This window comes from Lineus longissimus, chromosome 6 (assembly GCF_910592395.1).
Source record: "Lineus longissimus chromosome 6, tnLinLong1.2, whole genome shotgun sequence".
Taxonomy (NCBI): domain Eukaryota; kingdom Metazoa; phylum Nemertea; class Pilidiophora; order Heteronemertea; family Lineidae; genus Lineus; species Lineus longissimus.
This window is the reverse complement of record NC_088313.1, coordinates 3,987,454-4,006,220: the sequence shown is the minus strand read 5'-3', so window position 1 is coordinate 4,006,220 and position 18,767 is coordinate 3,987,454. Positions and strand designations below refer to the sequence as shown.

The 18,767-nt window shown below is 40.1% G+C and overlaps 1 protein-coding gene across 1 annotated transcript; it reads right to left on the bottom strand.

The window, feature by feature from the left end:
* Nucleotides 1–515: 515 nt before the first annotated feature.
* Nucleotides 516–4,310, bottom strand: LOC135489446 (alkaline ceramidase 2-like). The gene is made up of 4 exons (XM_064774803.1): nt 4,203–4,310; nt 2,999–3,255; nt 2,304–2,441; nt 516–1,776 (listed from the first exon to the last, which is right to left on the bottom strand). Exons 1-4 carry the CDS (start codon nt 4,308–4,310, stop codon nt 1,467–1,469), a joined length of 813 nt encoding a protein of 270 aa, XP_064630873.1. The 3' UTR covers nt 516–1,466.
* Nucleotides 4,311–18,767: the final 14,457 nt, after the last annotated feature.

The following is an 18,767-nucleotide window of genomic DNA, read 5'->3' as shown; positions in this document are numbered from 1 at the left end:
TACACTCACTACGTTGTGTGAGTGATAAAAAGCCTGAAGCTCAGGATACCCTTTGACTAATTCTGATTTGAATTCCAATCAGAATTAGTCGTGCGAGTTCATTAGAGCTTGCTCTTTACATATTATTAAGTATATCAGGATTTGTTACGCAGTGTCACATCCACCCATGTTGCGCCATTGGGATCGCTCAGCGTCGCTGGCACGACGACGCTCGGTTAGTGACGACGACAAGGCGTTTTCATCCAAAGGATTTGGATTGTTTATTCTTGTGTGGCCGTGGCCGCCCGAAGGCCACATGACGAAGGGCGATGAGCCGTGTCGCGCGAGATGGGGCTCACTTGGCATGGGACTGCCGATGCAGCAAAACACTGAAAGAAGTTGAGAGATTAAATGCGTTGTGGCCTAATGTACCACGAAGGATGAAGAGCCGAATATTTTCACGGATCTCATAGTGCTATTGATCTGTGATATTTTGTTGTGGGTGATAACAACACGAACTCGATATTGAGCACGAAATTATTTTATAAACCTTACCATTACATAAAGATGTACAAAACTTTCAGAACAAGATGATGTTGATGTATAAATCGTCATTTGATATCTTGTAGGTCTACAGGTACCTTTAATTAAAATACCTTGTACCTTTAATATCAAAAATCTGGTTTGTGTACAACAATATCGTACGTCAGACTAGAACGGACGGATACGACCATGAGGCTCACATAAGTCATCATCTTCCCCACTGATCATCTCAACAACATGAAACTAACATGTCAGCTTCAGACGAGCAGTCAAAAATGTTCCAGTTTCAATAGGGAGGGATGCTATTGCTATATCATACCGATTTATAAACTCCCCATCGCTAAAGGGATCCGAAGGACCCCTCCCTACGACTGGTTTACGCTCCATTCGTGTCTACCGGTACTGAAACGATCACCACCATTACATTGTATGATGATGCCGTGTACTTTTTGGCTTGAAATAATGAAGAAGTCTTCCCCACCACGGGTGTATGTGCTATACATCCGTGTCCGTGCTGATCATCTCAACAACACTAGTGTAGCAGTTTTAAATGTCCCCCTGAAAGCGGTATCCTTCTTCATTGTACAGTGATGGTATTAAGGTATAATGGTTCACAGGAAAGACCTTTAATACCGCATACCTCATGTCCCTGGGACACTCTGTCCTCCGACAGATTTTCCTGCGATGCCCACGCGAGCTGCATTCCATCCGACTCGTCATCAATATGTCTTCCATCAAGTTAGAAATCACCGGGTGAGCATTGTCTCTTCAAATTAATCTGGGTCTCTCCATTGCTATCTTAACATGCTGTGTCGACGCTACGCTATAAGCCGGGTGAGCCGCTGTAACACATAGTCCAATTACACGGAATAGGTATTTTGTACAGGCGCATCTCAATTGGCTTAATTACGTCGACACAGTATATAGCTGAGTACCATCCATGATCACACGAATGGACCGGGCTTGAATCCCACATACGGAACACCTAAGTATTGCCAATTGTCTTTAGGCCAGAACTTGATCACAGGTTTCTGTTCGGATATCACAGCCATGGAGTCAAAAAATATACAAATCACCACCGTGATACAACCGGCCAGGCATATAAAGACATGCCACATGCAATGGAGGTACGGAAAGTCTATACTTTGCCAATGGTGGCATTGGAATTTATCACTAAGCCAGCACGTCAAGCCGAGCACCCAGTAGACGAACATTTGGACTCCGAGGGACTTCAGTCGCAAGCACTTGCTGTACCTGAAAGACAAAGTATACAGCTCGTAGAGTACAATCATGTAATTCAAAAGAAAAAGGACAACATATCAACCTGTCTTTCGACGAAGTTTACTAATGAATTTTCAGCAGCTGTAAAATCCTCGAGGTACCGTTGCGACATTGCAGGTGGTACAGGATGATAAAGCATGTTCCGCTCTGGAAACGGCTCCTGGCCGAATTTTCAGTATATGTCCCCTTAATGTGTATGCAAATTCAGGCAGGCCACACCCTCAGATACGAGGGCTGGTCGGACGATCGGATGTCGCCTGGGATGTATGCCAAGCCTGAACATATTCAGTTCTTTATTCTAGCTAATTAAATTTAATCATTCATCATTGCTGGGAAAATTAAGCCTTGAAGACGGACGACTTTCGTTACAGGTCCAGTGCAGTGGCACAATCATGCCATCTATTAGAAATGTTGGAATGAATGGGATAGGTGTGATTGTACAAAATATTGCCAGCATTGAATGTGTATCCTTTTTAAAATGTCAAATGACTTGCACATACCTGTTGACTTCTACAATGACCGTATAAGCCACTGGGATTCCTAATGCGACTAAAAATAATGCGTTGAATTGCGGCTGCCAGAATGCTAAAAGGGACATAAAGAGACCTGCACCGAGCACCACGCTATTGAAGATTCGCCTGAAATGAGGAGCAAAGATATAAGCAATGCATATTTATTAGTATTACGTCACGATTAATAGAGAGGTTGAGAAAACGAACGTTGAACATTTATGCGTCACCGCAACGGGTCGAGTGACATGGAGTGGCGGGTGGAGTGAAGTGACACTCTGAAGAGAGGGTCGTTCTCGTGATATCACCGTGGACATGTACAAATAATGTTGGATGTTGGATATATGACATAAGATGGCGTCCGAGATGGACGGACAAACTTCCCTGGCATTTGCGGCTCCCTTGTTATTAGATTCATATGCAGTCCATTTCTTCACCTTGATGTCTTTTCTCAATGCGATAGGACGGTGTAACAGTAACAAATGCCCCCCTGGAAAAAGTGTCCAGTTCTATTGTATTCTGCAATATGGTTCTATAGAGACCCTGACCGTCAATAGCTCAGAGATTGAAGCGCATAATAGAAATCTTTGTTTTGCATTCTATCCGACATTTTAAACTTCTACACCGGCCCACGTGGCCGGAGTGTACGTGTTATGTGCTCTGCGGATAACTCAGCGAAAAGTTACCTTTTATTTCTAAATCGTTCTGGTAGTTGTTGCTCTGGATACCAAAGCACCACGCAGGCCACGAGGACCCAGTTTATTGCAAGCTCGTCGAGAAGTTGCCCGACGAAGCTCAGGGTGGCGTGAAAGTAGACGGAGCCCGCGCCGATGATGCAGAGGATCGCCCAGACCACGTTTGATGCCTTGGTGACTCTGACTGCATACTGCCAGTTGAGGTAGGCCAGTAGCGGCGGGAGGACGAAGAAGGGGATGTTGCTGACCTGGAACACAAAAATAAGGAATATAGTTTAAAATAAATCGTAACGTTTCTGGTCAGACACATTTGCCTGGGCTCCTAATTAACAGCAATTAACGCTGATGCTGCCTTAAATAGTCCCCTTGTAAAACTGCTAACCAAAAAATGATGACCATGTTTGAAAAAAAAAATTCCCGCATAGCCAATTCGGTTATTTACAAAATGACATAACCACATGAATTAGTTAAATGACCTTTTCTATTGCTGAGCAAAAGCAAACTGTGCACCATTCATAAACCCCAACTCCATCATTGTGACACAAAATCGAGTCAATACAGCTTGTTTGTGTTTCTAGGGCCATTGCGGTATATGTGCATAGCAAAGGGTGGGAGCATGTTCAATCATGGATAACACGTTTAAAAGATCTGAGCCGTTTGTGTGAGGTATTTTTTTTATTAAACCGCCCACCACACTGTTCGAACTCATGAAGTGTTAAAGGTTATCTTCCCTCGGGCGTGTTAAAGGCCTTTAATCAATATGATTACATAGTGCATGTACATGTATCCGATCGAACCAATTACAGTTGCACTGTTGAGTTCAGCAAACTTGAGTTGTAGCAAAATATTGGAAATCCAAGACTTCATCACTTGCCGGTCTGGATGTGCAGTATACTACAGACATGCGACAAATAAAACAGTGTCCCCTTCTATACTGACCCTCTACAAAGGGGAGGGGATCGGATTCGTGCTTTATAATTATGTGTATACGCAAATGCATCATTCACCCACCCCAATCGGGGATACACCTGTCCTTCGATGCCCCACCCAGGTTGTCTTATCGCACGTGGCCATCACTTCGAAAGCTCCTGTCACAATCTTATGGCACAATCTACAGACAACTATTCATCGCCTTTCACTCGTTTCAAGGGAAGGAGAGCCAACTGACCCTGGTATTCCATGACAACGGACCTACCGTGTTGAAAAATTCAGCAATCCAGTTCGTGAGAGCATAATTCGCCTCGCAGACATCAGATCCAGCTGTCCCCGGTAGAAAACCATCAAATATGCTCCACGAAGACATGACTTGGGTTTTGCAAAAGAACTCACCGTATTGTAGAATTCTGCTATCCAATCCGTGACTGCATAATTGGACTCGCACCAATCTATTTCGGATGTCAAAGGGAGAAAATAATCAAGGCTTCTCACATACATCCTGAGAACAAATGTGTAGGCCCTTCCGATTGTGCATAGTTAAAGACGAATGAGGTGACATGTCAGGACGGCAATCCTGCCCCTATTGTTGAATTGACCTTGCTTTGTGACACAAGCAGGGCTTAAATCGCGTAAGTCCCTGTAACATGTGTAAGACCTCCTCGGCAAGACCACAGCTAAAGCTACCGCAAGCAGCTTTGCGGGAACATTCCTAATGAAAATGATTTATGTCAACTGCGAAAACATGCCTGCGTGTTCGATTTTCGTTTTATATTAAATGTATCCATGTGCTATAACTTTTTCTTCATTGTGAGCATGCACATGAATCTATTATATTGATATATACAATGTAATGTAGGTCTATTATTGTAATATCAGACAATTACATGTACCCTGGGAATACTTCTAATAAACATCATTTAACTGAATTGCAATGATTTCATGGTGGGGTCAACTCTTGTTAGCATTCACATCTAAAATTATATCGTGATAGCGAGCATTCCTCGAGTTTCAACACGATAGTTCATTATCCACACTATAATAGAAAAGTGTTCCAAAAGCGGGTCGTTGAACTCTAAAGAGAACTGCAGCTAATCGAAAGCTTCGGGGGACTCGGCGGGGGCTCCTGCACAGACAGATATCTCAGAGAAATGATCCGTGATATGAAATATCACAACCAGCTGGACTGTCAACACGGCCAGGAGCCATCCTATTTTCAACGGCAGACGGTAATAAAGGCACTGGAAAAAAAGGCACTGGAAAAAAAGGCACTAGGAAAAAAAGGCACTAGGTAGGCACTATAAGGTAAAAAAGGCACTGGAAAAAAGGGCACCAGGAAATCTCTAGGTGAAAAATTCACCTCGGCCCAAAATTCATATGGGGTGCCCCCCGTGCATTTCTATATGTTTATGTGGTTTTTTTTGTTTTTTTTTTCTCTAGGTAAAAACCTGCAAACCTGCCCCAACCCGTTTCAGTTCACATGGGTGAGCTCCGGGGGTGATTTCATGTCATCATGTCTTAGCGTCGTCGCTTACTTTTTGACACTCTTGTGATAAACTATTGTATCTTGTAGAAATAGGTTATTGGTGAGCGAACCCTGAATCTAATTTGATTAAACTACTCGACCAAATCGGATGATCTTTGTATCATTTTTTATAAGGATTCCCTGCCTATCCAAGCTAGTTTTTCTGGTCGGAGGGTACTGAAAATAGGCTATTCCGTTTTTTTTCTGGTGCCTTTTTTTCCAGTGCCTTTTTTACCCAGTGCCTTTTTTTCCTGGTGCCTTTTTTCCAGTGCCTTTTTTACCTAGTGCCTTTTTTTCCTAGTGCCTTTTTCCTAGTGCCTTTTTTACCTTGTGCCTTTTTTTCCAGTGCCTTTTTTACCTAGTGCCTTTTTTCCGTACCTTTTTTTCCAGTGCCTTTATTACCTACATTCATTTTCAACGGGTGCTGCCTCCAGCGAGGTTTTACAGCTCTTGGTCAACTTTGCAGTATATCTGATCTTGTGTCGTTGGCAGACCACAGGGTCTATCTCAAGGTTCGTTGAAGCTAAAATGGGACGGACTTTGTTAACACTCCTTAATCGCCAATGGAAAATAACAGAGGATGAACACTTATTTTTCAGCTCTCGTTTGCTCATGAAGATGTAAGATATATCAAGATATGATAAATGTCAGCATGATAACTGCAGCCTATATTCAGCTACACGTAGTTGCCTCAAACCATTTGAGAAGATTCTCAACAGTGGTCCAAATGAATGAGAAACTACACGTAGTTGCCTCAAATCATTTGAGAAGATTCTCAACAGTGGTCCAAATGAATGAGAAACTATACGTAGTTGCCTCAAACCATTTGAGAAGATTATCAACAGGATTCCAAATGAATGAGAAACTATACGTAGTTGCCTCAAACCATTTGAGAAGATTATCAACAGGATTCCAAATGAATGAGAAACTATACGTAGTTGCCTCAAACCATTTGAGAATATTCTCAACAGTGATCCTAATGAATGAGAAACTATACGTAGTTGCCTCAAACCATTTGAGAAGATTATCAACAGGATTCCAAATGAATGAGAAACTACACGTAGTTGCCTCAAACCATTTGAGAAGATTATCAACAGGATTCCAAATGAATGAGAAACTACACGTAGTTGCCTCAAATCATTTGAGAAGATTCTCAACAGTGGTCCAAATGAATGAGAAACTTCACAGAGTTGCCTCTAACCATTTGAGAAGATTCTCAACGGTGATCCAAATGAATGAGAAACTTCACGTAGTTGCCTCTAACCATTTGAGAAGATTCTCAACAGGGGTCCAAATGAATGAGAAACTACACGTAGTTGCCTCAAACCATTTGAGGTGATTCTCAACAGTGATCCTAATGTATGAGAAACTACACGTACTTGCCTGTAACCATTTGAGAAGATTCTCAACAGTGATCCTAATGAATGAGAAACTACACGTAGTTGCCTCAAACCATTTGAGAAGATTCTCAACAGGGGTCCAACTGAATGAGAAACTTCACGTAGTTGCCTCAAATCATTTGAGAAGATTCTCAACAGTGGTCCAACTGAATGAGAAACTTCACGTAGTTGCCTCAAACCATTTGAGAAGATTCTCAACAGGATTCCTAATGAATGAGAAACTACACGTAGTTGCCTCAAACCATTTGAGAAGATTCTCAACAGGGTTCCTAATGAATGAGAAACTACACGTAGTTGCCTCAAACCATTTGAGAAGATTCTCAACAGTGATCCTAATGAATGAGAAACTACACGTAGTTGCCTCATACCATTTGAGAAGATTCTCAACAGTGATCCAAATGAATGAGAAACTTCACGTAGTTGCCTCTAACCATTTGAGAAGATTCTCAACAGTGATCCTAATGAATGAGAAACTACACGTAGTTGCCTCAAACCATTTGAGAAGATTCTCAACGGTGATCCTAATGTATGAGAAACTACACGTAGTTGCCTCTAACCATTTGAGAAGATTCTCAACAGTGATCCAAATGAATGAGAAACTTCACGTAGTTGCCTCTAACCATTTGAGAAGATTCTCAACAGTGATCCTAATGAATGAGAAACTACACGTAGTTGCCTCAAACCATTTGAGAAGATTCTCAACGGTGATCCTAATGTATGAGAAACTTCACGTAGTTGCCTCAAACCATTTGAGAAGATTCTCAACAGTGATCCTAATGAATGAGAAACTACACGTAGTTGCCTCATACCATTTGAGAAGATTCTCAACAGTGATCCAAATGAATGAGAAACTTCACGTAGTTGCCTCTAACCATTTGAGAAGATTCTCAACAGTGATCCTAATGAATGAGAAACTACACGTAGTTGCCTCAAACCATTTGAGAAGATTCTCAACAGGGTTCCTAATGAATGAGAAACTACACGTAGTTGCCTCATACCATTTGAGAAGATTCTCAACAGTGATCCAAATGAATGAGAAACTTCACGTAGTTGCCTCTAACCATTTGAGAAGATTCTCAACAGTGATCCTAATGAATGAGAAACTACACGTAGTTGCCTCAAACCATTTGAGAAGATTCTCAACGGTGATCCTAATGAATGAGAAACTTCACGTAGTTGCCTCAAACCATTTGAGAAGATTCTCAACAGTGATCCTAATGAATGAGAAACTACACGTAGTTGCCTCATACCATTTGAGAAGATTCTCAACAGTGATCCAAATGAATGAGAAACTTCACGTAGTTGCCTCTAACCATTTGAGAAGATTCTCAACAGTGATCCAAATGAATGAGAAACTTCACGTAGTTGCCTCTAACCATTTGAGAAGATTCTCAACAGTGATCCTAATGAATGAGAAACTACACGTAGTTGCCTCAAACCATTTGAGAAGATTCTCAACAGTGGTCCAAATGAATGAGAAACTTCACGTAGTTGCCTCATACCATTTGAGAAGATTCTCAACAGTGATCATAATGTATGAGAAACTATACGTAGTTGCCTCAAACCATTTGAGAAGATTATCAACAGGATTCCAAATGAATGAGAAACTATACGTAGTTGCCTCAAACCATTTGAGAAGATTATCAACAGGATTCCAAATGAATGAGAAACTACACGTACTTGCCTCAAACCATTTGAGGTGATTCTCAACAGGGTTCCTGATGTATGAGAAACGAACTGCCTCAATCCGTCTTGAAGTGATTCTCAATGTTGCACAACAATGAAAACAAGATTTCTTTTTTCACACATGTACCAACATCATCATTTATTGACAATAAAGGAACACAAGCTAAGGCTGTCTTAAATTATCATTCAGGTATGCACAATACACACATCAAAATGAGAAATATGTACAATATTAAACGCTCGATCAAGAAATCATACAGAACCAAACTACTGGCAAACACTTAAAGGCTTGATCATTTTGGTCCAATTTCAAAAGGAATGCATAAGAGGGCCAGGCTGTACCCACCCTTACTAGGACTACACTCTCCACCCCTGCCATTATGGGAATCCGAAAGGCGGACACATACTTCACTGTAGTGGGCCTGGCATTCGGACTAGTTCACTTGAGTGTGAGGGTCACATAGATCCCAATCAATCAATTCCTATGTTTGTCAATGCCCTGCAAAACCAAAGAAATATAACGTAGAGTATTTTATCAATCTTTTCTCAGCTTTCCAAAACAGGGAAATTTCTAGATTTAGGATGTGGTTTTCTTGAGATTTTTGCCTTTTTTCCTTATTTGATCCATTATTAATGGATCAAATTTTAGAAGTGAGACAAGTCAGGCTGGGTCCAGCACCACTGTTAGTTACATAATTCCCATAAGAGGGCGGTTCTTGGGATGCTTCAGAAAATGCACACAACATTCTTTTCTCCTGGAATTTGGAATTTTTGAGATGCACCCAAGAGAGTCAGTGCATTTTCGGTAATGGAGTCAGCTGTCCTAGAGACATCTAGCAAAGAGCCCGCTGAGTTCTACTCTCTGTTCTTTGTTCGCTGGACAATTTTTGAGAGAATATGTGCCACAGCACTTTTCTAGTTTCAGCATTGTCATATTACAGGGTCAATCAATGAAGTTAAAACTGCACCCGGTTGTTCAAAAGCACAAAAGTCATGTTATCCCTATTACCGCTACATTATAGTATTCTTAAAGGACGTTATCTCTTTCAGTTAAACTTATTAGAATTTTCAGGCGGTGTTGAAGCTGACATGGTTTTGAACAACTGAGCCCTGGTGTTTTCGTCTGTCAAAAAGTTCGCAAAATGCCCTCAAAACTACTAGAATACAACAAGATATCAGGCCACAATCAAAAGGCAGGAAGAAAATGCATTTACACATTACTGACACCATATCAAGAGAGGCAGAAGATGTCACAGATATCTAATGCAAGTATCAATTCGTTTCTTGTACCCCCCTCCTCAAGGGTAGTTAAGCTATCACCACTAATCTTTGCCGATGCTTGAGTAGTATTTATTTTTCCTTTAGTGAAAATTTGGCGAAGCTGGAAAGAATAAGGATGCTAATGTGTCGATGTCTTGTCGAACATACAGCCTCACCCAGTAAAATTAGTCCGGTCACTTTATATGATGGTGATAACTGATATATTGTTGATGGTGATGTCTTGACGAAAGAAAAAGTAGCATTGGTGAAAAAAGGGTGATGCTTGAGCCTTACGATGTCGTTATAGGGTGATAAGGTGTCGTACCCTTGAGGAGGGGGGGGGGTACAAGACACGAATTGATACTTGCATAAGACTAACCAGAACACCGACTTAAATGTTCTATGAATCAGCTTATGATGGAAGTAGAAGTTTTGAAACAGTGGATACCAATGCTTATACAGTCTGAATCACAATTATGGTCGTCCCTATATTGACATCATTGGCGCGTCATTGGTGTGTCAGTGTCAATGACACGCTACCAAGTGCGTAGATCACGCGTAAAATATGCGAAACATAGAGAGGTAAGCGTGTCACTGGTGCGTCATTGACGCGCAACTGGGCGCTTAACTCGCGCATACGTTGTGTGTCAATGACGCGAAGCAGGATGGATGTCACTTGTGATTTAGACTGTAGCTCAGCAATCATTTCACGATTTATAATGACACACTTTCCACTTGAAACCAACTATTGAAATATCAAGAAAATGTACTGATGAAATGACAAGTATTGTATAAGTATATTAAAGAAACAATGGAAATTGGTGCCACATCGACTGCTGTGACCTAGACTCCCTAGGCAGCCCATTACGTCATCCTATTTGGGTCTCCTTATGGTGGGGAACGAGGCAGGTCCACTGCGTCCAGAGTGTACTATGACCAGGCAGCACTATTAAATTTTAACCAAATGTACATGGTGCAATCTATCTATGTGACTTTCCCTTGAATAGTTTACATGTTGAACAGGTAAATACTTCAAGGTATGTGTTTTGAACAAATGCAAGTAGTGCGTAATCAGGAAGGAGTCATCCTAAACAGCATCCACAGGTGTCCCGTGAGATATTTGTAATCAAAGTAACAAAATAGATAGACCAACTTCATTGTAGTACAATTTCTAAATGTCTAACAATATTTGAATGAGTAGTTGTAAAAAAATAACAAGCATTCATCAGACCAACCGGCGGCCATCTTGGATTCGAATTTGAGGAAAATGATAGGGTTTCCGAAGTACAGGACCCTTGTGATTTTAAGACAACTACTCGCTCACTCACTCAAAAGAATCAGAAATATGGACCATTAAATGTTTGTTAGTTTGGTCAAAAACTCATTAATTAAATGAGTTCTTGGTTTGGCTTATATGCAACCGTACATTGTTTAGGTTGACATTTGGGAAGGACAGTAGAACCTCTCCATTAAGGACACCCTTGGGACTGACGAGTGCTGTCCCTAATAGAGGTGGCCTGATTAGAGAGGTCAAATTGAATGGAAACAACCGATTTGGGAACAAAACTAGTGTCCTTAATAGAGAGGTTTTCCTTAATAGAGAAATTGTCCTTAATAGAGAAGTTGTCCTTAATAGAGAGGTGTCCGCTTAGGGAGGTTCCACTGTACCTTCAGTTGTAGCTTCAGTTGTTGTTACCATAACGATCAGACAATAAGCGTAACAATAGCAATGATATATTCCTCCACACTGTGAAATTGTTTAAATTTACATCTAATGCAAAGTACTGCACCGATACATACATACACATACATGTTCACCAAATCATATACAACAAGATAATATATTAATTATATGCACAAATATACCATACTTATACATGTACCTACACAAGTGTATACAACTAGGTGTAGAGTTATGCATTATCAAAGTGAATGGATTCTTGATATATTAAGATTGAAAAACTGTATCTAATTGTGACACGTGACTGACGGAACAGAATGGACAGTTATGCAACAAGGTGCAAAAATCTAAGGTCGCAAGGATTGAAAGAAGGGAATTTTTGAATGGGGACAGTTAAAGTCATGATCAACACTTTTCACAATCTGCAGACGCATTGGCCCTCCAGCACTATTGACCCACCCTGCTGTACACCACTCTAAAAGCTCTATTTTCTGATCGAGATGTACTGCTCAGCCTTACATTTTGTAAAATTGCCAAAAAATCATTTCAAAATCCTTCTTTCAATCCCTGCAACCAACTTTACGATTCTATACTACAATTGGGCAAAAGCTTACACTATAAATAGGAGGACTGGATTCAAGATCTATGGACAATTTCAATGGGATTTCAGCGATTTACAATTCTACCGATTTTTTTCCCCGTTTTGGAGGGCATATGGGCCTACCAGATTTTAACGTATTACACTTGAATAAAGTTCCTTAGGCAATGGATTACTTAAACTTTTTAAAGGTCGAATAAAAATGACAATAAGACAATACACGGTGCTTCCAAATCAAAAGTTAAGCAAGAGACACGCTGTATGAAGTCAAGGAATGCCACATTGATGGTATTATGCATATTCTACACCTTTTGAAAATCCCTGCTTTGGATTTTTAAAACATTGTTTGACATTCAATATAAGGTGTACAGAGTGGGAAATGTGCTCCAAATTCGAAAACTTCTCAAGTTTCATTTCTAACTTTGATATTTCTTACTTTTATTTGATTTTGATTGTATCTTCACAAACACATTTGTCATCCCACAGAGGATTTGGAGGCTTTTTTAATACTGCAGACTGACTGGAAATTTTCAAGTTGTGGAAGAAGTTTTCTTGTACGGAAGAAGGTTTTGCTTATATTTGTTGACGATTGAAGAACTAAAAGGCTGGAGAAATGGTGTCTAACACCTTGAACCTTGAACAGGGTAACATCATGATACAATCTGAGGGATCAAGTCCATAATTGTTAGTGGAACACTCAATGTGATTTGACCGACTGGATCTTTACTAGATGTACAAACACGTTAAGAGGACAACGGTCTGTAAATGTCCTCAACTAAACATTGTTACCACCCTTCAGAAAATGATAGCTCAAAATATGCCTTTTGCAAATTATTCAAATGGAAATAGTTACATTTTAAATATGATGAGGGTCTGCTGGTATACAACGATTCATCACTTCAAAGGTCACTGCAATATTTATTTCCTACACCATCTGTGACTTAATCTCAAATCAAAAGCAAGGCCAAGAGAACACTTCAAATTTTCAATCAAAATGAAGTTACATCATACACCAATCAATTTGTCAGCACTAACTTTTCGGTTTCCATGGTAACAGGAAGTGTGTCGGCCATGTTGTATGGACGTCTGCCCCTCCGAGAGCTGCATGAACCTCCAGTGGACGAAACACTGGGGCAGGTTTGAAGTTTCTGAACGGACAGGATCAATTTTCTGGACTGAATCAAATACGTGGACGAAAAGTGATTCTGGCATAGATTATGGCATGGGACTGGCTGGATTTTAACATGCGACACACTTCCTGCTGAATTTCTTCACTTTTTAACTAAAACATTTTCTGGGAACTTTTCCAGTGTTTTCATGTTTTCACAAAACAAGCATCCAAGCAAAAGACCAGATATTTCCCCAATTTTTTCGAGGGGGAGGCCGGGGTCTGGAGAGGAACTAAATAATTAAGCTTGTTTTGGCCTTATGAATACATTTGCTACAGAGTCTTATACAAAACATGACTACTCTATAAAGGCCTGACAATGTTTAACCTAAGCTCATGCTCACCAGGGGTTAGTGCAACAGGTATACCTACCAAAGTGCTAGATAGGATACTCCCCGAACAGCTGGAGTCCCTGGAAACACTGTTGGAAACCGACCATTTTCTACTTGATGCTAGAAACAGACCTCACTGAATACATGCCTCAAGAAACCACTGACTGCATTGCGCATGAAAAATACAACACCGACAATAATTATCATGTCAAATTTGGACTTGACAAAAAGCTATACCAACAATACTACAGGGTGACCCAGAATTATTTTCCCACACACAATGAATACACAATAGAATTCTATTGCGCAAGGGAAAATAATTCTGAGCTACCCTGTAGAACTATCCTACATTAAAAGTGATAATATACATATCAAGACAGTGGACTAGGCACTTTGTCTCTCTCAAACTATAGCTAAATGTAAAAGACTGACATTATGCTTGAAACACTTAGTAAGGAGTACTCGGAGATCATGACATGCGTGGCTATTGCAAAGTACTCATAAAGCGCTTCAAACTGTACACAGTTCTATGTCAAAGTGCTTTACATTCGGTCCCAAGCCTAATCCAGAAACCAAGGATCCCAGTTTACACTTGGCTATTTCAGTCCATTTGAAAGTGCAGTGTGGCACGGGCCTAACCTTGAACCCATGGCCTACTGATTACAATTGCACAAATGGACATTCTTCCACTCTTCCACTGCCCCCTCTCCCATGAGAAGGATATGAAGTGCATGGGGTACCTTTCTCAAAAAGTTTTATGGGTTTTGTTCATTTTAGAGCTGTTTACACGGGACGAATTGAAACCATGGGACTGCATCAAACCAGATGGTCCTGGCAGCAAAACAGAACTGCACCAATCTAGACTGGTCCACATCGAAATCATTGATTCCAAAGACTGCCAACTTTTGGGACCAGACCACAATTTGGTAGCCATTTAGGCGTGCCTACAGAAGAGGGTGTACCCAAACCAATCCGGATCAGATCCTGTTTGTTCTAAGCAAACGGCCCAATTTATTCAGAGGAAAACTTGTAAGTTTAAAAAATGTTCTTGAAAGGCCACGACATGTACACGATAAAAATGCTAACATTAAGAATAAGATGCAACATGTACTATTCTGTAAAACTACCGCTACCATTTAGTTTGAGAGTGACATTTAATACAATGGCAGTCCCAAAAATATATATAGTGTTGACATACAGGTTCACAATACATGTGTGGATGGATACAATAGACTAGAAATACAATGCAGAACCCATTAACAAGCAGAATTAGAAGGGCTGTTTTTTAACTCGAAATAAAGAAACACACACACTTGGAACATGAGAAAATGTGTTTCCCTTTTTCAAAAGGAAGATTGCAGTTTTCAGATATTGTTCGACAAAACTATGACAGAAAAGTTTCAATTTTTGATTTTCAGAATGGTTTTTTTTAGGAATGAAAAGTACACTGTAACACTCAATGGTCCCCCGACAGAAAAGGGCAAAACTTCATCAACTCATCAATTTACAAATTAATTTTATAACAGCCCAACTATGTCTGCATATTTTACCAACACCGCGAGCACCTTTAGGAATTCGAACTCGCCAGGACAAAGGCGTGATACTTTATTATGCAGCGTCAGAACGGGATGGAAACACTGTACAAGCCTGAAACGTTTGAATGGAATGATTCGACAAACTACGGAATTTGCATAGGCATGATCAAAACATTTAGTCTGTGAGGAAAAAGGTATTTGGCAGGCCAGTAGTGAGCTTCTTGGTCCCGAGGACAAAAGTCCTTCATCGGTCTGAATGCAGCCAAACCTGCATTTTTTGGTGACCTTTGGGCTACCCGCCTGCCCCCATCTAGCTACGGCCCTGGTTTCACATCTTGACCCACAATCTATTGACATTGCTCAGCTTCCAGACAACGCACCTCAGAGGCTATGGAAGCAATACTGCTAGAAGTTCAGTATGTGATTTCAGATCACCATGACAGAAAGAATTCTAGAACACAAACTAAGTACACCACTTTTTCAGTACACTCAAGAATTTTGAATATTGGTAGCTTATTTCCTTAAAAATAATGCTTTGTAGCGAGATCTACTACTTTTATGATTTGATAAAACCAACCAAGAAAGTTCAAACCAAATGACGTCAATTTCAAATGTTTTTTAACACATTTTGAATAAGGCCACTTTTAAAACCCTGTATAAGGAAACCCAAGTGAACAGCAAAAAGCAGAAGACACAAGCGTTTTTACTCTCCAAATGTCATATTTAAATATTTAAGAGTTTAATAGTAAATGGTTAAGAGTTAAACTAGGTTTTGTTTTATTTCTTCACCTTGTTTTATAGTGTTGAATAGAATGGAAAGATAAGGGCGAGAACACTTTGAACCCACCTCAAACAAGAAATTTCTGCGACACAATTACATCTAGACACTTAAAATGAATAACGCCCAAACAAGATTCCTTATGATCTTATTCTAAGGGGTAAGGGCGAATTACTTGACGATAAAGAAATCATTCCATTACAAATGCTCAGGCAGGTCTTGGACAGAATCTGATTGGTGGACAGAATGTGACGGCCAAGGGGTGCTGCCTTTTAAGTCCTGGAGAATGCGGTTTCTCGCTGGGTGGTAGATGGCGCAAGGCGTTAGTCTGGGTTCCACGCGTAGGGCAGCAGGTCGCAAGGAAATGTACGGACATTAGTGAAAGATTAACCAAATACTGAATAACATCCAATCAATGATGACACTTTTGTAGGTCAAATTTCATCTCCATATCTGTAGCAGAATAACAAAATATAAACCCATAACTTATTTTTAAACTTTTCTACACGACACTGGGATATATACGATCAAAATGAGTTCTTTTATCAGTAAATAATATCATTGCAAATTCTGAACCTGACTGAAAATTCCCTCGTGCCCTGCTGCCCTCTTTTGGTGATGGATGGAAACAAAATAACAAAACGTGCAATATAATTGGACAGAATGGTGTACCTAGATGTACCCCTGGCTCTTTCACTCGCGGATAAGTTTCGATAAGGAGGGTTTCATTTCAAAATGTTCAATAAACTGCCCATCTAGAGTTCCAGTCGCCCTGTTCCATCCTCTCGACAAACTGCATAGGTATATTTGTTAGACTATTATCAGAGCATGTAAGACTCCCAACTTCCAATATTCACTGCAATGGTAAGGACCAACTCACATGAAAGCTCGGTCACATACATGTACAGTAGAACCTCTCTATCAAGGACACCCTCGGGACTGACAAGTGCTGTCCTTAATAGAGTGGTGTCCTGATTAGAGAGGTCAAATTGAATGGAAAAAACCAATTTAGGACCATAACTAGTGTCCTTAATAGAGAGGTTGTCCTTAACAGAGAGGTGTCCGCTAAGGGAGGTTCCATTGTACCTCCATTTTTACAACTTACAAGAAACACACTCAGGAATGGCAGATTCTTTCCTGGGATGACAACTTAACTTCTCACTTCCCTTTCTCTAGGTTGATGACCTATCATCAGGCAACTGAAACCCAGATGAGCTGGACAAAACAGCGAAAATGGATGGATGATATGGACTTGAGTGAACTCTCTGCTACAGTTACAATGCCGAGGGGTACAATTCATGGACAGTATGTGCCTGGTGATCAAGTAAAGTCTACCAGTGTAGATATCGTCATATATACATTAAATCTAGTGTGGGACGACTATATATATACAATTACACTTAGAATAGGAAAATATGTGGACAAAAGCCCATATACAGGCTGTGTGGAACCATATAAGGTCCAGAGGAAAATGGCAACAAGTTTTCAAATAGGATTTTTTGAGAAATTTGATAGAACGGGCTGAATACCAGTGTTGCGATTTCTTTGATAAAATAGCTGACAGCCCAAAACATAATGCTTGTTCAATCACCCAGGAGTCAAAATCCTAAACTCCGAAAAAATTATTCGGTTCTGAAGCCAGCCACCTTGATTTAAATACCCGATTGAGTTCTTACTTTATTTCGGGCATGCAGATATGGGGCTCATCAGGAACACATTGGTACCCCATCCAGAAGGCTGAATTGAGCAAAAATGTATTGGGTTGTTTATTTTGTAGTCTTGTGCTTACATTTGCTATCTTAGCAGAGCTGTTGTGCTTGAACACCGTCCACAGCAGATTTTCATCCATGGGTACTCGAAACTCTGGAACAAAAGATCCTCGGATTCGCGCAATTTGGAGTTTAGGATTTTGATTCTCTGAGGTGTAAATGGCAAATTCACACAAGAACATTTGAAATCATGCTTGTACATGTACTTGATTTTATCTGATTATCCAAATGTCCTCCTCAGTCCAACAAAATTTTCATAAAATCCAACTTTCAGAAATACGTCCAAATGCCCTCCAGTCCTTTTATGGTCAAGGCAGGCAAACTAGGTGACATTACCCTTTTATTTTTTTGGCATTTTTCTCAGATACCGTAATAATCTAAAGTGCCTAATTGTAAATATATTGAAATATATCTTAGAATACACACAAAGAAGGAATAATATTGTAAACAGTGAATATACAGGAAATACATGTATGTGCATATAGAATGCATGTACAATGGAATAAGACCGTGCGTGGTCCATCACACCAAAATGAGTATGGAAATATCTTCATTATTCATATAGCTAGGTTAGCTACAATTTGATACCACTTCTGTCTATGCATCTTTTGTGTTGCCCGAGATCTTCATAAACATGTTCGGAGAAAACACTGAGCATTCACCAACACTGTTTGACAAAAATCAAGGTTTTTATGACAATGCGTTAGCCATACCTGTACCTTTGGGGAAAACCGCACCAAAAATGCTTTCTAGGATATATTCTAGTTTATCTTTTTGCCAAATTGACTGGTGGTGTACCCAGAAATTGTGATGATGAGGTTTATTGTGTCATAATTTGAAAGTGGATCAAAAGTAACATAGTTTATATTTTCAGTGATTGCTCAATACTAGGCCTGGCTACTTACTACCCTATTTGGTGCGACGGGTCACACATCATTAAAGAGAAGAAGACTTTAAATGGAAAATTTTCTAACATCAACAAGATTTTAAATGCCTTTACATAGGTAGGTGACAGAATCAAAAATCTATTTCAAAAACCTAAATATTTGCCATCAGTTTGGCCCATTGCATCACCATTTTCAAATCCCCCCCCCC